Below are 22126 nucleotides of genomic sequence, written 5' to 3'. Positions count from 1 at the left end.
AGGAAAAAGAAATCCATGGAGCCCTGGTCGTGATCAGTTACTGCTCAGTATGAGCCTTTAAAGCTTCACTAATGAGCTCAGAGCCCAGCAAGAGCAGGCATACAGAGACTCTCTGCCAAAGGATCAGTGGTGCCACAACTACACATCTATTTTTTATAAAAATCTTCCAGAAGAATAGTGCTGGTTTTGCCAGCTTTGGTTATCCACAAAAGTAGTGACAAACACTAGCCAAAGGCACACACATCACAGGGCATAAAAGGGGAGGTGATTGGTATTCAAGGCCAGGGAGTGAGAAGTGAGTAAACTTTGTAATGATTACACTGGGAATGGGTAAACTCAATTTCAGCTGCAGGGATACAACAATGTTTTTTGAACTGAGACCAAAACCTTGAAATAGTATCTATCTCCAAACCAGCTAGACAGTATCAGGCCAGGAGCCATATGTTACCTCCTTAGGGTGCCTCAAACTTCTGCAGATGGAAAATGAGGTTATTTCAGTCTCCTTAGCATTGTTATTATTTAACAAACAGCAGCACTTAAAAACCATGATCCTAGATGAAACCCCAGCCTGCTACATGCCACAGAACCTAAAATAAAATTATTATTCACAGCCTATAAGAAATGTCAAGCCAAATAATGCACACAACCTATGTCTTCTTAATCCCATCCTCTTCTGATGAGACCTCCACATATGCCAGAAAGTGTGATTTATTTACAGGTTTAATTATAAGATTGGATTAAACATAATAATTATCTACTATGGAGTTGAAGATAATTAAGACTTCCTTTTGCCATCAGTATTATCACTAATCACAAAAGTAAAAGCAGTCCATGGTGTTTATTTCTCTGTAGTCATACTGAATCGACCATCTGTTCCCTTTTCCCCCTAGAAATCAGCAGCAAGTCAAAATACTATGCAATTCAACAAGAGCTGAGCCCTGAAGAAATTGCCCAGAAGTGGAGTGTGGCTGAGGAGATGCTGAAGGAGATCAAACAACGAAAGCCTTTCACTAATCAGAGGCAACTTGCAGACGAGGAGGAAAATGCAGCAGAGGAGTGTGAGTTTTAAGTCAACTTTCAGCCACGTGTTGATGCTCAGCTGGCAGGTTATGGGCAGCTCTGGGTGTACTGCTGAGCCCCTGGGGAGGACCAGCAGGCACTTGGCAAGCACCAGCCGGTGTGCTGGAGATGCTGCTGCTTCCAAATTCCTGCTCCAAGTCCCTGCTGGTGCTTGGTGCTCCCCATGGCAGAATGGGGAGAAAAAGGTCTGTGTGTCTGTGTGTGCCTGTGCACTGCAGCACCTCAACAATAGCTGCTTAGGAAGTTTCATGGCAGGGCTGGAATTGCTCATGTGAACATCTTCCCCCCTGCTAGCTCGGCTATGGGGACAGCAAACACCAGCAGACAGAGAAAAACTGCTGGTATGGGAAAGAGTAGCAGCCTAATTGTCACAGCTTAGTCAACATGAGTCAGAACATGAGGCATAAGGACTGTCTTCTCCAGAACAGGCTGCCAATGAAAAACAAATGAAAAGCAGGGAAAGACAGATCTAGTTTCTTTTAATAAAATATATTTCAGAGGGGGAATTAATAGGATTAAAATGAAATAATAAAATAAGAAGTATCTTTCCTTCTCAAATGAGGAGGGAAAATTAAAATCTAGGTATACGATCTCTCAAGTGAGCTTTACAAAATGTGTTTTACTGTCGCCTGAGTAACAGCTACAGAAATTGCTGTATAGGTAAGTTTTGTCAGAAATCCAAGCTTTGGATTTATTGGCCTCTTATTTTTCTCCCAGTGCTACAGCAAATTGAAGCATTTCACGAGAAGTACAATGACACCAGATCCCTGGTAACTGATGTGCTGGAGCAGCTCAGCGAACAGGATGTGAAGCTGTCAGACCTGGAGGAGGCATTAGACGAGGCACTTGACCATGTTAAACAAACAGAGGATATAAATAGGGAAAACACAGCCAGGCTCCAAAGGCAGGAGGTACTGTGCACTACATTTATCATAAGCACTGACTGTGAACACTCCATCTCTGCCATTGCTTAAACTGTAGATTGCACACAATTTAGATTCAGGAACCACCACACCAAAAAAGAATTTCTTGGATCACTCAGCAGGATGAGTTTGACTCTTCAGTTCTAAGAAACAACATGTGGAAGTGCAAGGTACTATTACCTATTTGTGGAGTGACAATGAATGAGAAGTTTCGGCATGTCATGCCTCATCAGACCAAGGAAGAGGTGGATACCTATGCCTAGACTAGCAAGGCATGTTGCAGTAAAACCCAAGAAGCTTGAAATTTCATGTAGCATGGCTGCTATAAGTATTGTGGTGGGATTGTTTCATCCTATTATATACTGACTTACAATGTGGGAGGGCCTCACAAAACTAATTATATTCTAAGAAAACAATTACTTATAAAGATTCTGCACTGCATTTGTGTCCTGGGCTGAGTTCACTCATACTGTCTGATCCAAACTTTCTCTGAACCACTTTAAACAAAATGCATCCCCATTATTTTCAGGAGTAGACAGTTGTCCTTGAATCTTCAAGCACAAATCCATTGTCTAACCACTCCACAATAGATACCTTGAAATTGGGTTTCCTACTTGCTAGGTGAACTTGCTAGCCTAGCGATAAGGTTGCACCAGTTTTCTCCTGTGCCCTGTTCAAATGAATAGATTCAGAATTTTGAACAAAGTAACCACTCTAGAGGAGACCTCAGAGGTGACCTGTCCCCTATAGCATGGAAGTGGGGCACCTTTGCCTGTAAGGGGTGGCATTGGGTTCAAATCCACATGCCTGATGAGAAAACTGAATTTTCAGGTTTCATATCCCAGAAGAGTACCCAACCCATCAGCCAAACAAAAGAAACTATTTTTTCTCTTCACAGCAGTTCTGTGACTCTTTCCCTGTTTTCTTAAGTTTCTTTTAAGGAGTGCAAAACCAGAATATCCCACCTAAAACTTTTCATTTCTTTTTTCAGCAGGGAATAAAATTACAAAGAGAAAAATTTGGGGCCATTTGAAGCAAATTGTTTTCATTTCAATGGCTGAAATTGTTTGGATTCTGGAGGAGAGGGTGTTAGTGAGCAATTTTGTGATTTGAAGAATGGTCTTGCAAATTCAGGCCAACCTCTGCGTTTCATAGCATCAATGGCTGAGTTTTGAGTCCTTGAAATTTGCAGTGCTAGAAGTTCATGCTGATGTGGAAGGTCTAAGAATCCAACAGAGAGATCAGGCATGCTCCTCTAGGGAATCCTTTCCCAAGAGCTTGAGATCCTCAAGTACAAAGCCTCTTCTGTTGTTCCATTGTTCCATAATTACAGTGCCAAGCTGCAGCTTGTCTCACAGTTATGGAGCAAAGCCTGAAGTGTGTAGTTGCATTTGTTCACTGTTTTTAACCATTTGGATTTCCATTATTCCTCACAATAGAGGCAGATGCTGTACAAAAGAGATTGTTCACATTGGCTTTGCTACTGACAAGGAAAAGAGATCTGTGTACTGTAGATTTTAAAAATCTCCAGAAAAATATAATCTCCAGATGACTATGAAAAATCCATGTTTAATTTGTCTCTGCTGTGGACTGAATAGTGCTTCATTCCAATAGCTTCTTATGCTGTAATATAAAATTAAATTAATAATTTTTTTTTAATCATCCAACATTTCTTTTACCAAAACAAAAAAATGCAAAGAATTCACATCATAATATGTAGCAATTAGACATGTCTGGGAAAATCAGACTTCAGGTATGTCTAAAATCCATTTAGTTCACCTTTTGAATTTACTTTAGCAAATTTAACAAAACTGAAAACACTGTATTTTATCAAAGCACAAATAGTATTGGATGTGATTTATATTTCAAGCTTTCTTTTTAGAAACAACATGAGAACATAAAAGAGCAAATAGATGAAGTGAACAGCATTCTGCTCAGTGCCACAACCATTTTGGAAGGACCACAAAAGGTCAACTCTGAGTTAAGCGAAGTAATAAAGGTAGGTGCCTCAGTGGCTTGTTTAAATTATACATCCTGATTTTTTGAAGTCATGTGTTTAGATCACTAACAGAAAAACTCTCCTTCTTTATACTGCTTCAGTGAAATACTAGTTCATATTCCCTGAAAAAGTAAATGGTTTCTTGGATGAAAAGCTCTGTAACTACAATTTACTGCCTAAAAAAAATAATTCTATTATAAGGACACCTTACTGTAGGCAAAGCTTAATGAAAGATTTTGCTGTAGAGTTCTCAATTATTTCATTACAAGCAGCTGCCAAAACATGTTCTGGTAAAACGCTGCGTTTTATGCTAAATTCCTTTTCTAGTGCCTACAAGTGAACACAGAAGAATACTAAAGATCCCAGATATCAGCATTAAAACCAGGCACCATGTCAAACATATGTGAACAGATTGTTGTATAGAAATCCTTTTCTGGAACTGTAGACCATTATCCAGTGTTTTGAATCAGACATGGTGCTGGAGGAAATTTTTAGAAATTTTAGGGGTTTGGTTTTTCTATGAAAAGATGAAGAAAATAAAACAGGGATTTTGCTAACTAAAATATTTAGCAAAGCTGCTTTCTTTATTTATGCTTTATTTTAAAATTTTGAAATAATGGAAGAAAAAATGAAAATTTCCACAAGGATTCATTTTGGTCACAGTTGCCCACTTCTTGACACAAAAGCAAATGTCAGAAGTCATTAATTGTTCTTTGAAAAAGGAGTTTGACAAAACAGAAAGACAGCTTACTTTGTAACCATCCCCATGATCAAGCAGTATGCTGGGGCTTTTCTCTGGTGTTTTGTGCAACACCAATTGCTGCCGTTTATGATTTCGGGTTCCCCACTGCTGTGACTTAGTTCACACATGGAGGATGTTCACACTGCAGGGAAGGAAGTACTATGCAAACATCACACATTGTCCATCCTCATCAGCAATAAGTATTTTCACATTTCGCTCATTCATCCTTTTTCCCTCCCTCCATTTCATCCTCTTTCTTGTACTTTGAAATACAAGATTTACATTAATAATATACATAAAATATACATACATTATAATCACATTTTACCACATTTATAATCTTCAAAAACATCAGCAAGCTTGTGTACTGGAGAGAAGGTGAATGCAGGTCCATTTTGTCTTCCCCCAAGTATTTCATGTAAGGAAGAAACATGGCTAAGGCAAAGGGATACTATTTCTCCTTGCCAATACATACACATAGGTAGTATTTAGGTGGACTGATTTACAAATCAGACTAATCCAAGATTAGCATGAGGGATCTCTTTGTGCAAGGAGGCAGAAAGGGGACTTCACTCTGAAAGACTTGTCATTGGCACAAGACATAAAGTAAGACTTTTATCATCTTTCTTTTTTATTTTATGCATTTCTCTCTAACACTTTCTTAAGTGATTTCTGGACTTTTTGTTGATTTTTATCTTCCTGCATGTGTCTTTCCATGTGGGCATTCACCATCAGATCTTTACTCTTTTTCTCTTAAAAATCTAAAATAAAACAACTGTAACAGAAATAAAGGATCATTATAATAATATAAAGGGTAAAATAAAACTTAATAATCAAAATACAGACTTGATTTTTTGCAATCTTCATCTTCTTTCCTTCCTCCCCTGCTTTGTTCAGAATGCATCAGGGTTCTACGCAGAAATAGATGGAGCAAAAAAGGAATTGCAAGAAAAAATAGCCAATCTGTCCCTGTTTGATGATGATTTGGTAGAAAAAGCTATGAATCATGCACACGACCTAAGAAGACTTGCTGATGAGCTGGACGGGTAAAATTTAACTTCAGCAGACTCTGTTCATACAAGTGCCACTTGCTGAACAGCTTGAAAAGACGAGCAGGAACACAGCGATGATAAATAGGCAGCAAACAAATCAGTGTTAAGTCAGGTATAGAAGGACTTGTCATGGTCCAGAGAGAACAGCTGAAGTTGAGCTAAGAAAAATCTATGAAACTTTTTAAAGAACAAACATATCATGTTTGCATGACTTTCTCTGTAGTCTAACTGGGCTTGCTCTCCTCTTCCTATAGCAAAAGAATAGGAAAGATAGAGTAGTGAAAATTAAAACAATACAGGCAAGATTAAATGGGGTTTGCAGAAACTGCTCATGTCAGTAAGTTCAGCCACATTAGAAAATGTTAGCATTACAGGGGACAAAATGAGCTTTGAGAGAATTTCATTCCAAGAACACTTTTACAGATGGAGTAGTTCTGGTGCTCAATAGGTTGTGTCCCAATGAAACTGGCTCACAATAACATCAAAAACTTATTGCAAGTTTTCTATTTTGCTGGAAGATACTAAATGCATCAACATTGCACCAATTTACTAAAAAGTAACTTCTAGATAAATTTAATGATTTTATTTGCAATTGGGACTATCCATGGAAAAATCACTGCTGTAAATGAATTCTTAAATAAAATATGTCACCAAATTCTACCTTAAGTAACATCATGGGCATATGCTTTTGGAAGATAAGCTTAAAACTACTCTTCAAGTATATTATCTAAATACCAGTTGTTTCTTAATATTCGTATGCCCTAAATAGGAGATTAAAATGGAGGAAAAAAAATAACAGATGGTTTTCTTTTATGCAGTTGTATAAAGGTGACATCTGAAACTGTTCTATAATGCAACACAAACCACAGAAACATAAAAACCAAACAATATGTTCTGTCTGAGATCAGCTAACTGGGGGCAGCAGACTAACTTGAAAAAAAATAGCCCATATGGCTTGCCTTCCTCCCTTACCAAAATAATTTAAAAATTATTACCAAGTCCAACACATTAGGAATTTCACAAAAAGCAAACAAAAGTAATTACAAAATATCCAGATGGAAATGTGCTGACTCTGTATTTGTTGAGAAGACTGTCCTGCAGTGAGACTTTAATCCTTTGAAACATTTAGCCTGTCTTCAAAACATCTTGGTTTTATAAGTTTGCTTTATTAGCCTGTTAGGCTTTTAGTTGATAGAGTTTATTGTTTTACCTTAGGGGCATTTAGCAGAAAAGTCTTGCAATAATGCTGAATCTGGAAATTAAATTATCCCTTAGTGTACAAACACTTTGAAGTGAATGCACACATGTGCAAATATATCTATATTTAGAATCTATATCTAACATATACTTTGAAATCTGCTTATCACCAGAACATTAAAAAATAGTATTTATTCAAAATTGTTAACAGATGAATGTTGAGCCCTGAACCATCTTCTATTTGGAATCTCCCCTGAAGACCAATTATCATCTAATAAGCAGATCAAAACCGTGCCATCAAAGGTTTCTTTTGGTTTTTAAATCCAACTTCTTGCAAAGTTTCATGACTAAGGGTAGTTCTTCATCTGATTCTCCCCCTTTTTCCTCCTACCTTTGGAAAATATAAACAGTTCAGTGACACAGCTATCCTGGTCACATAGGTCTTTCCATTCATGCATAGGAATTATTCCTGAAGAAGGTTATCCTGTTAATTTATGGAATATCTAATCTAGATTTTAAAAAAAGGTAAAAGCTCAGTAGTCATTTGTTGCTGCTCACGCAAATGTTAAGGGCAAAATTCTCAGATTTAAATGACTGGGAAGTGCCTTCTATCCACACAGTTTTCACCTGCTTCGGATTGGTCAAACACAATGAAGAGAATACCACTTAGGCCAAGTACATTTATGTGTGTGATTATATAGCCAGAAACTACAGTGTTTCAGTTTGGTTTCTTTCACCTTTTGCTCTCTTTTTAACAGGAATTTGTATGGTGTTGATTCAAACGGTTTGGTACAAAGGGCAATCAATGCTTCAAATGCGTATGAAAACATTGCCGGTTATATCGAAGAAGCCAATAAAGTTGCATTGCTGGCACTGAACACAACAAACCGGGTCAAGGATGTAAGTAATATTCATAATATCAGCTTTTAGTTTACAATGCTTCAGGGATTTCAGGCAACTAAATGTAAAGAAAAAACTAATTTAGGTTAACTAGCAGCAATGAACTTCTCACTGCATATTTTTTCCTTTATTATTTCCTGAATTAAATCCCATATAGTTAACTATTCTTCCAGTCTGAAGTCCCCTGGTATTTGAAAAGACACAAGAGGTTCTTCTGTCCCTATCCCATAGGGTGATGCTGCTCTGTGTTGTCACTCACATTGAGACATTTCTGTGAAATTGCAAACTCCTTACTCTTGTAGGAACCTGAGATGGCATTTAGTGTTGAGTCCTCCTGCTTCACTCAGTGCCTCGTGGCAGGAAAGATGGTCAAGATATCACTACTTCTCATAGCAAACCAGGCTGAAATGGGACAAAGCCCACTCATAAAATCAGCGTAAGGATAGGGATGCTAATTTTTTCTCTGGCCTTACTGTTCTAAAATACTTTACACGTATTTTTTGTATGCCTATAGTTACCAATCTGTATACGTGCTATTCACCACCAACTTATTAGTGGGATAGCAAGAGGACTTGGGTAGATTAAAGGGGTCTGAACCCCACAGGGTTGTGGGATTTCAAGTCCAGCCCTCTGTTGACTGCAAGACAGCTCCCCATGAAGTGAAAGCATTCACCACCTATCTGAGATGACAGTAGAAATGAACAGTCACAGTACCTAAATAACATGCAGCATTCAGTCACATTGACTAAACTGGAGCTGATAAATTAAGAGGATTATCTCTATCTTTGTTACTCAGTGGTGTTGATTGGAAAACCATACATTTCTTTAACTTTCTTAAAACAGAAAGTTTTGCTTTTCAGACTTTTTTTCCAATCCAACTTCCAATCTTAAATGTTAAAAAAGCAAATGAAGCTGCAGTGACTTTGCAGTTGCATTTATATGCAGGTAAAAGGTAGTCCACAATTAAACACAATAAAGCAGAACGTTTGATAAACATTACTCTGACTTTCTCTTTTGGAACATGCTTGTAGGCTGCAGTTGGAATTGATACTCAGGTCGTTTACCATAAAGGTAAAAGTGAAGAACTTCTCATCCGAGCCATGCAGCTACAACGGACAGCACATGACAGTAAATATACATCCTTTCTACTTTCCAATTCAGCTTATAGCCATGCACATTGAAATAAATTTCAAAAGCACATCACTAAGCAGAACTACTGCTGTAACAGAATAGGTTATTGATTGAATTTACCACACAAAGCACTTGAAACAGCCATTAGCACAGTTTGAGTAGCTCATGTTTTGTCATCCTGCTAGATACTGATAGTTTATTTCATTCATGAAAAGTCCATTTCAGATACAACTACTGCTTAAATATGTGACCCTGCAAAATGTTGCTCACTAATAAATATACTCAATTAAGTAGTAAAATTAAAATCAAATCACAGCAGTTTAAATGTTCAGAAAGCTGGATTTCACCAGTGGAGGATAATAATAAATGTTAAAGTATTTTGGCCTTTCTTCGCTATAAATGAAAGAAAGCTCTAGAATTACAAATTACCTTTCAAAGTTTTCAGGGCGTTTTGAGTTCCTTAAAACTTTTCCTGTGTGCTAGTTGCAGCTATTCTCAGCACTTCTGGTAAAACAAGGAGAAAGTGTACTGACTGAAATACAGCTCTCCAGGTTTTTGTAAGACACCCTGTGGTAAGCAGGGGTGCTGCAAGGCTGCTTTTTTCTTTAGATTTTGTAAAGTCAAGAGTGCAAGTACATCCTAAATTAAAAGAGACCACGGTATCCTGTCTATGGTATGTTAAATGCCTAACAACATACATCCCCAGGATTGAATTTACCTTTTCAGAAGCCACTTTGACGTCCCTCAGCTGTACCTCCCCTTTTCTCCCCACAGGTAGTGGTTACACCATTGCAGACACCAGCTGGCAAGTCAATGGCACTTTTGCCAGAATGAGTGCCCTGCGGAGCCAACTGATGAGAGCCATTGCAAAAATGCAATCAGCAGAGACAGGTTGGAAGAGGAACTTCATCTTTATGATGCTTTATCTTCATACATTCAAGAGCATGATTTATCTTTGATTATGGATATGAAGTTGCTATTAAGAGTTCAGCACTATGGACACTTAAAAGAATTTGACTGAAACTACTAGACCTAGACAGCAAATATCCTGCTTTAGCACTTTCATAATGAAATTAAATGTTTTGCCACTGAAATTATTAACATTTTTCTTGAACCTTGTGCTGGTTTTGGCTGGGGTAGAGTTTATTTTCTTCCTAGTGGCTAGTATGGGGCTGTGTTTTGGATTTGTGTTGAACATGCAGTTGATAATACAGAGATGTTTCTGTTACTGCTGAGCAGGATTTACACAGAGCCAAGGCCTTTTCAGCTTTTCATACTGCCACTCCAGTGAGGAGACTGGGGATGCATGGGAAGTTAGGAAGAAGTACAGCCAGGACAGCTGACTCCAACTGTCCGAAAGGATATTCCATTCCATATGACATCATGCTCAGTGTATATAAACTGGAGGGAAGAAGGGAAAAAGGAGGGGGAAGACGGAGAGCAGGGAGGGATGGGACACACAACACGCTTGACAATTTGCAGGAGTTAATTTCTTATCATTCCCTATTTATTCTGTAGCTGAGGCCAGAGAGCGTTTGGAGCAAGCTCAGATGAAGACTGCAGAGGCTGTAGGTGCTACCACGACAGTAACGCAGGCTACAACCCCCATGGATGAGAACGTGAGGTTGTGGTCCCAAAACCTGCAAGACTTTCAGCACAATTCAGAGGCATATGATAGTGCTGTGCATTCAGCTGGGGATGCAGGTATGGTGACCTGAATTTTGCCATTCCTTAGCGTTAGTAAATCAGAGAATCATAGCAACATCATGTTGTATGAATTGTTTACATTGCATATTCATTGCATATAATCGTCTAGCTTTTTACCTCTATGAAAAATTTCAAAAATTAGCTGTTGTCTAGAGTCTTGACTAAATTTTAAAACCACTGCATACTCAGGCATTTCCAAAAATTACTTAAACACTTAAGTGCTGAAGCATTACTGACTTCGAATTCATTTTTATCAGGGTACCAAGGTCACACTGAATGGTAAACAGCTTGTTTAAACACTTCTGGCTATTATGATTGGTGATTTAGTTTTGGGGTTTTTTTGGTTTTTGACATTGAGAGGCATTTGAAAACAGAGCCCTTTTGTCCTCAGTAATACAAACATGGAGGAGAAATGGTCCCTCACTTGATGATCTTGTAGTCTAAACAAAGGGGTCAAAGAGGATTAAGGAGGAAATAAAATATTTAAGCAGGGTGATTTCTGGAGAAGCTTGTAAACATCACACTAATACCACTTTTATTGTTGGAAACACTGGAAACATCAGAAAACTTATTATGAAAATTTTCAGGTAAGTTAAAGACAAAAGAAAAGCTAAGGCAGGATACAAAATTGAAATGAAGATGATAGGCAAGAGTAGAAAAAGAAGCGGGAAGATGAAGCTGAAATGAAGTGACTGTAGAAAGAAGGAAAAGAACAACTGGGGAAGAAAAGAACCAATCTGGAAATGAAAATATATTGAATAAAAAATTGATTACAGCATCACTATTTATTGCTCCATGTATTCTTGACTCTGCTCAGGAGGCTCACTAATCCTAAGGTATTTATGGCTAGGGAGGTTGGAAATCCAGAAAAAGTAACTTCCTTCACACGTTTGATGATACCATCACCTGCAAACCTGTTCAGTGATGTCTTGCCTCGTAAAAGTGCCTCAGAGAAAGTCCATAACTCCACTGACTCTGTCTCCAGAAAGTCTGAATCTCAGATCTACTGCCCTAAATCCCTTCTCCTTCTGTCAGGAAGTTTGCAACTCAAGTGTCATTTTACAGTAAATGGTGTTATGAGTACCAAACCCAACATTGCTTCTAGTGTTCCAAAGTCACAGTCTTCCCTCTCAGCTGGGGAATGCCAAGAGTCATGTTATTTTCAGAATTCCATTATCAATAAGACACTTACCCTAGTATTTTTGGTTAAGTGCGTGCTCCCAAGAACTAGAATAGAAGTGGTTCCCTTCACAAGAAGAAATTCCATGCTATTCAACATCCCAATTTCTGGGTCCGGAGGAAACTCAGATTTTTCTGAGCTTTTCATCAAAAGGGAACAGTGAACCTCTCCCTCTGGGAATGGTAAGCTCACTCTTAGTCACTGCACAGAGCTCCATAAGAGTATAGTTAATACAACAGCACTTGTATTGCATTGCATTGCTGTAAAATATTTTTGATCACCACAGGTACAATTTGGGCTATGGGCTCTAATTCCCATGTAAAATAATGTAAATGTGGATATGATTGGCCTCCCAGGAGTGAATGGTATGATGAAAAACATCCAAGAGAAACAGTGTGCTATAGCTTACACGTGGAGGTTCTTGTTTTAATTCACCTTTACATTTGATTTACATTTAACATTTACCAGTGACAGCTTAGTAGATGGAGCAGCAACACAGACTGCACTCGGCTCTTCATGCTCAAAATACCAGCAGACATTCAGGATTCAAAGAAATCTGCTCATACTAGCTGTTGTACTGGAAGAAATATTTCCAGCAGCATTTGAGGTGCTCTGTAAGTGTGAATAGAGTTTAAATGGCCCAGGTCTCCCTTGGTATTGTTCCCAAAAAGGAACAAGAAGAGCTCCTGTGAGATGTGCCTGGAAAAAATGTCTTCTCTGTGACAGGGGGTTTGCAGGTAGGGAGTCACCTTGAAAATACTGTGTTCATATCCAAATGTCTGGAGGGGCTGCTGACCACAAACTAACTGTTGGAGAGATGCTAATGTGCAACCTACAGCAAAGTGTGCCCTACTACATTTGTGGAGGAAGCTTTCCTGTGGCATTTTTTTCTGAAGGCATTTGATTCGTTTGTTTTAAGGTATGATGAGGGGTTTTTTGCCAGAAAGATGAGGTGGAAATAGCTGAGAAGAGAGATCAGTGCTACACAGGAGGCTGGCACAGGTAGTGCTCCAGACAGATGTGACTGTGATTCACAGCCCAGGAACACAGATGTAAACATGCCAGGCACGGTGGAGTGTTCGCACATCAGCTGTGTATTCTGCCAGGAGAGGTTGATCTGACAGGAAGAATGTCCACCAAAGTCCGAAGGAAAGTCACAACAAATGTTCAGACAAGTGCCTGGAACACCAAAACACCTGATCTTCATGCCAATAACACTACCAGAGCAGCTGAAGCCTCTAAGCTGGCATGTTTGCACTGCCCTTGAATAAAGCTTGCACTTGGTGTTCGGAAGGGTGAGAGCATGTCTTGGCTGTGCAGTTTGTCTGAGAACAGCCCATGTTGCCATTGTGCAGGGAACTGGTGGGCCTCAGCAGAGAGGGTGACACTTTGGGAAGGAAAACATGGAAGGGGAAAGTGTCTGGAAGGTTATAGTCAAGGTATTTCCTCCTTACAGTTTCCCTTCTTTTTTATGTTTTATCACTGGATAGGAATAGCTTTCCTTTCCATTCTCACCTTCATCCCAAAGACTAAAATCAAAATCAATATTCTTCTGTGTTGAAGAATGCCATATAAAGGACAAGGAAAAGAGATTTATAATGAGATTTCACAATAGTTCTGGTAGTTATAGATGTTATTTTTGTGTTTTCATGTTATAGTAGCATTTCAAGTTTAATAAATCAAGTTTCAAACAGAAAACCCAGGTTTTAAGATATCAAATCAAACACAATTCCAATTCAGTTGCAGATTATTTTTTTTAAGTGGTTGAAATTTACTAAATCATCTTCTGAGCTTGCAGTATTCTTGCCTTAAAAAATGGAAAAAGGTAAAGAAAACTTCCTATAAGTTGACTGGGGTTTTGTTGGGGTTTTTTAAGTAGAAAATTTAATGCATTCTGGAAACATCATTTTACCCAAAATTTACTATAATTCTTTGACAAGTCACTAAAATAATGATATTTTAATGTACAGTAAGCTTTATACAGAACAGCTGATTACTAACTCCCAGCACATAAGGCCTTTCAGGACTAATTGGAGAGTTTAAGTTCTATATGGACCACTCCTAGACTGAACTTGGAAAGTAAAATACAAATGAAAACAGCCAAGCAGAGACAGGACAGGACTGGCAAGCACAGATCTTTCACTCTATCCAAAAACAAGCACACTTGTAGGACTCCATGCGGTCTTCTCATACTCTGGGTTGATATGAATGAGGCCAAGAGCTGCTTCAGTCTTTACTCAACAGAGACTGGAAGCACAGAAAAGTGATTGCTCCTCCCTTCCTGCTTTCTATACAGTCTCCTATATCTGATGATTAGCCCCTTTACCTGCCTCTCTGCAGTCTTCATCCAGGAATGTTCAAGGCCAGGTTGGGTGGGGGGCCCTCAGCAATGTGGTCCAGTGGAAGGTGCCCCTGCGCACAGCAGGGGGGTTGGAACTAGGTGATCTTTAAGGTCCCTTCCAACACAAGCCATTCTAAGATTCTCAGACAAAGGTAAAAATATGATGGGAAGAACACAAGAGCAGGTGGATGTAAGTTGACAATGCCTAAAGTATAACTGCAAACCCTACAAATCTGGTCTTAACTTTTATAGTGAATCCATGTCATTAAAAATTAACTGGGAATGCTGGATCTTTCTTATATGCATGTAGCTTGCAGCTAAAATCGCATTTCATTATATTCAGCTACTTGTACCTACATTTAATTAAAGATGAAAAATGATGTGATGTGTAAACATCCTTCAAAGGGCAACATGTCATTGGAATCTGATGTGATGAAATTGGATTATAATTAAGGGTAGTTATTTTTCTTTCTTGATAATTTTTCTGCTTATCTTTCTGGGAAAGGACTTCTCTCACATTGAACACAACAGAGCCCCTGCATTTCCCTTTGCTAACAATGACACTTGCACATGTACCACCAGAAGGCACAGCAGCAAAAGACCAAAGGTCCAGGACTCTAATTCATGACCCCTGGCAGATGCAGGCAGGAAAGCTGACGAGGTTACCAACCACAAGGGCTGGGGCAGGTACTAAGCACAGTTTAGGTACACACACACATCATCATCATCATCATCATCATCATCATCATCGGCCGCCTATTGTTGTACACTACAGGCCTGTTACCACAGCATGAAAGTGGCAGTGTTTCTGACATGAGAGTGGACTGTGAGCCACAAGCAAACACATCTTCTCTGCAGCCACTGCTGCTATCTGGGTGATGACCTCTGAGAGACACTCACAGCTGAAAGCTGAGGAAAATAACCTATACATCTCCCCTACAGTGAATTTGAAGAGCTCATGAACCATAACTCTTAGATGCAGTTCCAGGTCAGCCACAGATATCCAGTGAGATGCTGAACAAACAATCCTTCTGCTTCAGTTGCCATATCTGTAAAATTAGGCTTAACATTTATTTATCTTGAAGGAAGATTAAAAGGTTAAAACTATTAATGTTTGCAGAGCTCCTTGAGGAAAATATTACAAAGATAACACACCAGAGTATTACCTATGAGTCCTAAGTAAACAGTCTCCTTTGTGCAAACTTATTTCCAAAAACTTTAGCAATACTAGATTGTTAGAAATCACTACCATTTCTGAATTCACTGCCTCTCACACATCATAGTTACAACTTGTTTGGAAAGCAGAAGGGGACAGGTGAGTTAACCTAAGAGGATAGGGTGGGATTTTCCTGGTGCAAAACCAGTGTTTCAAGGAGGAAAATAAAAGCTGTGTCTTCTTTTCTAACTGCAGTGAAGAAACTTACAGAAGTTTTCCCTCAACTCCTGGACAAACTGCGCAGAGTAGAACAGAAGGCACCAGCAAACAATATTTCTTCCAGCATTCAGCGGATCAGAGAGTTAATTGCTCAAACCAGGAGTGTAGCAAGCAAGGTAAAACTTTTGGATGGGATTTTTGGTTACTAGTACTAATGATCAAATCTTACTATAACCTCCATTTTGTTGGGCTATGCTAGAAGCCCAAACCTGGACATTGTCACCTCTCCAAAACTGGATGAACAAAGCACCATGGAGGTCATTGAAACCTTTACAGGTACTATTTGCAAGCAGGCAATGTTATCATAGTATTCATGGTAGACTACTGTTACTGCAGTAGCAACTTGATAATAAAGATTTGGGCACAATGTGTAAGATGGCCAGAACAACAAAACCTAATTACCTACAATTTGTAGGCAAATTAATTACAGCAATTTAATGTAAGCTTTTCTGAGCTTACATTACAATTTTTACTTTACAATTTCTTTCGAATTAATTTTCTGCAGGGTAAGAGAATCTTTGGCTTACACATATTTAATAGAGAAAAAAACACTTTCATTACCATACATAAATAATGAGTGTGTTTTCTATGACAAAAAAAAACAAGGTCAAAAATTAAAACAGAATATTTGAATTCGTTCAGAGAAATAAAAATTTAAGTGCATTATTGTATGTTCACAGTGCTGGAATATAACTTAGAAAAGGAAAAATCCATTCGTTTGTAGAGCTTGACTGTCCTTTAAAATGTATTTTGTGATTCAGGTACACTGTGTTTAAGCTTGAAAACATTGCATCAGTTATGTTGAAAGCATTTTGAACTAAAATGAACAGTTTTACAATTTTATTAACATCTCATAAATATCACTGTAGATTCAGTGATATAACAGGATTACTCATGAAGAGAAAATGGTCATACTACTTCCAAAGCAAAGAAATAAATTATGGGCAGAAGTTTTATAGCTGTGTAAGAATTTCATTATGTGCCGTATACGATTATGTAGCCCTGATTCAACTAAGCACACATCTATCTCCCTCTGAAATGCAATTTATTTTATGAATATGCTTAAGCAGAGTTAATTAGGACCTTTAATTAATTTTAAAATTAATTGCTTCCATATTCTTTACAGTATCTTCCAGAAAATATTGTTACAAACATACAATTTTACATGCCAATAGGTGCCAACTCCACTCTTGCAGTAAGCAAGGCTGCTGGCTCAGTATTGTTACCCACTTACCTTAAGTAGTGACTCCAGGCAACAAAAATGTGTCTCATCCTCTACATTTGCAACTGCAGGTCCAAGTTTCCATGATGTTTGAAGGCCAATCAGCTGTTGAAGTCAATCCAAAGATCAACGTGGAAGAACTGAAATCTTTCACTTCCATGAGCTTGTACATAAAGCTTCACAAAGACAACCCACAACTGGCAGCATCACCAGACAGATTCATTTTGTACCTTGGAAACAAAAATGTAAGAGAACAACCCAGTTTATTTTTATACATCTATTAAAAAAAAAAACTGAAAGAGGTTTGAAATTTATTTGCCCTCAGGTTTTCCTCTCACTGTTTCTTCATGTTTCAAAATTAGAGGTGTCTACTATAGGACCATCATTGATTTTGTAACAAGCAAAGAGCAAGGGTTCCTGAGACCCCTTTCCTTGAGACTTGTCAGCCCAAACAATGAGGCATTCTCTCTAAAAAGCAAATTGGAGTGCCTCGAGTGTACTGCTTTGATTGTCACTGCTGCAAGCCACACTTGCTATCTCCTCTGCCGCTACCAAGGTGCTCTGAAGCAGTTAATGTCACCTGCCTGGCTTCTGTGAGATACGCTTTAATCAGTTTATGCTGCTGACAGTGTCAATTCCAAATCTCTGAGGTCACAGGCCCACAAGATAAGCAGGCTTCTTTATCTGTGGTTTGTGCTGCTGTTGTACACTCTGTTGATCACTACTTTGAAATAGCTATTCTTTAAACTGTGGTTCTGAAAAGAAAAAAATCACAACTCACGAGCCAGGTATCATCGTGGCAGTCTGTTACTTGGGAAGGTAAAGAGTCAGGCTTTCATTTTTAAGCTTTTCTAAAAAGAATGTCTACTGAATATGAATCAAATTAAATCCCTCCTGGCAGAATATTTAATTGCAGCATAATACCCGGGCTTTAGACTATTTCCTGCATATGGTACTGCACACTAAACAGTGATGAACAGCTTCCCATTGAACATGACTAATTCATGGTCAGCAGAGATCTCATGACCTTGAATTTACCTCAGTCAAAAGGGATATAAAGTAAAATATCAGAGACTTTTTTTCTGTACAGTTTTATGTGGTGAAAGCAACCAGTTAGAGAATTAAGTTTTTGCTTCTATTTAAATAGCTTTTAGTAATATTTAAAGGTGTCATTCAGTTGATCAAAGCTCACACTTTACTAATGTTCTGCATTAAATCTCTTTCAGTGTTGTATCTCTAATGTCCCTCTCCATTTGTGTTTTAGGCAAAACATTATATTGGTCTTGCAATTAAAAATGACAACCTTGTGTACATTTATAATCTGGGGGGCCAAGATGTGGAGATACCTCTGGATGCCAAGCCAGTCAGCACCTGGCCTTCCTACTTCAGCATCATCAAAATTGAGAGGTAAAGTGATAACATGTATTTCCCCAAAATCAAACAGTTAATAGGAAAAATCAAGCAGAAAAGGCTGTGTCGGAATTGCCCATCAGGAATTTTCAGTGCCTGGTTCTATTCCTGCTGAAATAAATGGATATTCTCTCTGCTTTTGAAGAGCCGAGACCCAAGGGGCCACAAGGAGGAAGGAATAGTGTCTGTGGTCCCTCCCTTTTTTTCCCTCCTGATTACTATTCTTTAATAAAGGAAATAAAAACCCTTCCTGGAGTTGGAGGCCTGCTTGTTCTTTTGTACGTCTTGCCAACACTAAATTCTCTTCTTTTACAATTCTCTTCTGCAGGATTGGAAGACACGGCAAAATGTTTTTAACTGTGCCCAGTCTTAGCAGCACAGCTGAAGAAAAATTTATCAAAAAGGGTGAGGTCCTTGGTCCTGGCTCCCTTCTTAATTTGGAACCTGCAAATTCTGTTTTCTATGTTGGTGGAGTGCCTCCAGACTTCAAGGTTGGTCAGATAAATATTCTCTACTCAAAACTAAATAGTGCAAACTAATCTTGCTGGGCTTCCATTTAATCACAGAAATGGTAGATAAACTCCTTATTTAGTCATTTATCATCTTAGGACTCCATCTTTTAGCCATGGCAAAGAAGTTTTCCCTAGCATATTTTGTCATACAGTAAGATGATCAGGTTTCAAGTTTCATGAAAAGTAAGAGAAGGAAGGCTTGCTAGTTAAGTAGCATGCATAAACAAAGGCCGATTAGTCCAACTAAACAAAGCTTGCAGGCTGCCAGTATTTTTCAGTGCTAATGAGTCCTTGGTACTTAGAATTTCTCTTTTACAACCATCACAAAAACGAATAGTAACGTATTGTTAATTTTAGGATCTTGTGGGAAACTAGCAACATAGTCATTTGTTTGAATTTAAATTATCACTGGTTGGAATCCAGCCTTATAACAGCATGAAAAATTGCCTGTGCAAAATATGAAGACCTGTGTGAGACAGTTGCTTCAGTCTAGATCCTAACAGTCAGCATGAATTAGCACCTCACTTACCTGCTTCTGTGAACATACCAGTTCCTCTTTTGGGATTTAAAAATCAGTATCAATGATCTTGGCTGTGAAAATTGCATGGCTGAATAAAAACATACCTAAGAAGACTTTGGAGAATGCTAAATTCTTTAAGCTAACTGTAGCAGGTGCTAAAAAGATCCAAATACTGATGCACAAGAAGCTCTCCCAAAAACATAAAAACAAAGAGTAACTCAATACACTCATGCATTCCTGAGCTTTGTATTTTTGTGACTACTAGATTTATGCCACAGTCTGAATTTTAGATTACTGAGCTCTGGGTGAAAATTGCCTGGGAATAGGGCTGAAGACTGAATAACAGTTGCATACACACACACACACACACACACACACACGAAAAGTCATCCAGCAAATGAACCCTCCAGGTTTGTTCCAGAGTAGAGCAGAGGAAAAAGAAAATAGGAGAGTGAAGGAAAATGGGAAGGGAAATAGGAAGAAAGAATTCATGGTATTATTTGATAAGTATATGCACCCCTTCCACCTTAGAAAAGGACACCTTCACATTTATTAATGTGGAGTCTGATTTGTCAAAAGCTTTTTGCTTCCCTGTTACATTCTTTGCAAATATGAAATGCACCATTTAATCACTAGAATTCTCATGCTTAACATAATTTAAAAGAATAGTAGAAGAAACAAAGGAAAAAAGAAAACATGATCATTTACCAAATATATCTGTGCTGCAGATAAGAATGCAATTTTCTTTTACAGCTACTTATATTCTGCATTGCTGTATTACCATTACTACTATATCATAAGAAAATGGAAATAATGAGAAGATGAAGAAAAGCTACTCACAGTGATCAAACTCTGAAGTACAAGAGGTGTTATTATTATTATCACACCTGTTTCACAGGGCAGAATATTTTAATATAAAAAGAATGGTCTGGGTCTGCCAGCTTTATTCTTTTGTATTTTTCCCCTCACCAGTGTGGCTATTTAAATTCGTTTTGCAGTGACCTTTGTTAAAAGAAGAAGTTTCTACATCCTGCTAACTGTTCAAAATAATACCTACTGAGGATTACCCACTGGCACAGATTTTGAATCCCAGTCTCCTGGGTTTAAAGAGCTCTCTCATTTCTCTCTCTTTAATTATGGTATGAAGTCATTTTTCTGGCCATGAAGGATATCTATACATTAGATATGAAATATCTACTGAGAGATATGCATTCAGTAAGCTCTGTTATTAGTCAAATCTTAGTCTTTTTCCCTGTTTCCAAGCATGCTCCCTCGTGTAGTCAAAACTACAAAAGAAGTTTTTGTTTGCAGCTGCCTCACCTGGCCTGATTTTCTCACTGTGAGACAAAATGATGTGCTCCCTATTCACTTACAGCCCAAAGGCCATATCATGGTAAGGACTTAGAAGACTATTCACAGTAGCAGCAACCAATTTTTTTGAAAATAAGAATTGCACAGGCACAAAACTGATCCCAGGCACAAATGCTCTCAGAATACCCAACTAAAGAGTGGCACCTTTCTCCTTTTACCCTTCCTTGTCCTCTGCACAGCTCCCTCCTAGCCTAAACCTCCCTGGCTTCATCGGCTGCCTGGAACTGGCTACCCTGAACGATGATGTGATCAGCCTGTACAACTTCAAGCACGTCTACAACATCGACACCACCACATCGCCACCTTGTGCCAGGTAGGGGACAGGCCCATCCTTGCTCTGCCGCTCTCGTTTGTTACAAGCGCCGGCCCTGATGGCTCATTCCTGCTTTAGATTAAAAATGTGAAGGTGGTATTGAGTTGTCCCAGAAGGAACTTGGTCGCTTTTAGCTCCTAATTGCATCGAAAAGTTTAATTTTTATATATATATAAATCTTGTGGATTTCTGCACAAACTGGGCAAGCTATTAATAGAAATATCTGTGTATCCTTATAACGAGGAAGTGTTGTGGGTCTGTCACTTCTCAAGGATGGGCAAAGAATTTTCCTGTACCTCTATACATAGCACAGGATAAAATCATGATGTAATGATGGAGGAGTTAGATGCACCTTCATAGCTACACACTCCTTTTCAGGAAAAAAATTCCCAGAAAAAAATTGAAAGAAAGTCAGCAGTCTCACCATCACCAGGCAGAAGCAGAAGTTCAGAACAATTATTTCAATAAAATATGTAAAGGCCTTTAAGTTCCCCTAAATTAAAATGGGTACATACCAACTAATCCTTCCTTGCTTGTTTTTCCATAGAGATAAGTTGGCTTTCACTCAGAGCCGGGCTGTGAGCTATTTCTTTGATGGCTCTGGCTATGCCTTGGCCAGAAACATTGAGAGAAGGGGAAAATTCAGCCAGGTGACTCGATTTGACATCGAAGTTCGAACACCTACAGACAACGGATTGATCCTGCTGATGATTAATGGGGTGAGTACCAAGTTCTGCTGGTATCCTTTATCCATTAGCACCACAAGTTCCCCAGTACTTAGAATATCTTGGAAAATCCAAAATGCTTATGTCTCACATTGAGCTTCCAGAAAGAGGAAATACTTTGTGTTTGTCTGGTGCATGTATACATTAGGAGGGAACGGGAACCTGCTCTGCAAAAGCCTCAGGAAGTTGAGGCCCTGAGTTGGACTCTGCTTTTATCCAGAGACAGTCAGGACTTCAAACTGGTCATATCCTTGTGATGATACTTCAAGAGAGACTCCAGTTAACCCCAGCTGTCAGACATTTATTTAAATGTGAATGCACAATCAAAGCTATAGGAAATTTCTGTGAAGCAACTCCCAAAAAGTA

General features: G+C 38.6%; 1 protein-coding gene and 1 long non-coding RNA gene across 3 annotated transcripts in view; one reads left to right on the top strand and one right to left on the bottom strand.

The window, feature by feature from the left end:
• LAMA4 (laminin subunit alpha 4) overlaps window positions 1–22126 on the top strand; it is a 102747-nt gene that overhangs the window by 52806 nt on the left and 27815 nt on the right. For both annotated transcript variants that reach the window (XM_048296656.1, XM_048296655.1), the window contains exons 10-23: window positions 891–1058; window positions 1798–1991; window positions 3886–4002; window positions 5642–5790; window positions 7752–7893; window positions 8925–9021; window positions 9799–9915; window positions 10543–10728; window positions 15664–15803; window positions 16981–17154; window positions 18174–18316; window positions 18648–18810; window positions 20902–21035; window positions 21583–21754. In XM_048296656.1, coding sequence (XP_048152613.1) covers window positions 891–1058; window positions 1798–1991; window positions 3886–4002; window positions 5642–5790; window positions 7752–7893; window positions 8925–9021; window positions 9799–9915; window positions 10543–10728; window positions 15664–15803; window positions 16981–17154; window positions 18174–18316; window positions 18648–18810; window positions 20902–21035; window positions 21583–21754 — 2096 coding nt within the window. The remainder of the gene's footprint in view (window positions 1–890; window positions 1059–1797; window positions 1992–3885; window positions 4003–5641; window positions 5791–7751; window positions 7894–8924; window positions 9022–9798; window positions 9916–10542; window positions 10729–15663; window positions 15804–16980; window positions 17155–18173; window positions 18317–18647; window positions 18811–20901; window positions 21036–21582; window positions 21755–22126) is intronic.
• Window positions 703–17005, bottom strand: LOC125322691. Its single transcript, XR_007202159.1, has 3 exons — window positions 16922–17005; window positions 4754–6044; window positions 703–3626 (listed from the first exon to the last, which is right to left on the bottom strand). It is a non-coding gene; the product is annotated as an uncharacterized LOC125322691 (long non-coding RNA).

Source organism: Corvus hawaiiensis, chromosome 3 (genome assembly GCF_020740725.1).
Source record: "Corvus hawaiiensis isolate bCorHaw1 chromosome 3, bCorHaw1.pri.cur, whole genome shotgun sequence".
In the NCBI taxonomy this organism is placed as follows: Eukaryota; Metazoa; Chordata; class Aves; order Passeriformes; family Corvidae; genus Corvus; species Corvus hawaiiensis.
Note: the sequence above shows the minus strand (reverse complement) of the source record. Positions and strands in the feature narration are given on the sequence as shown.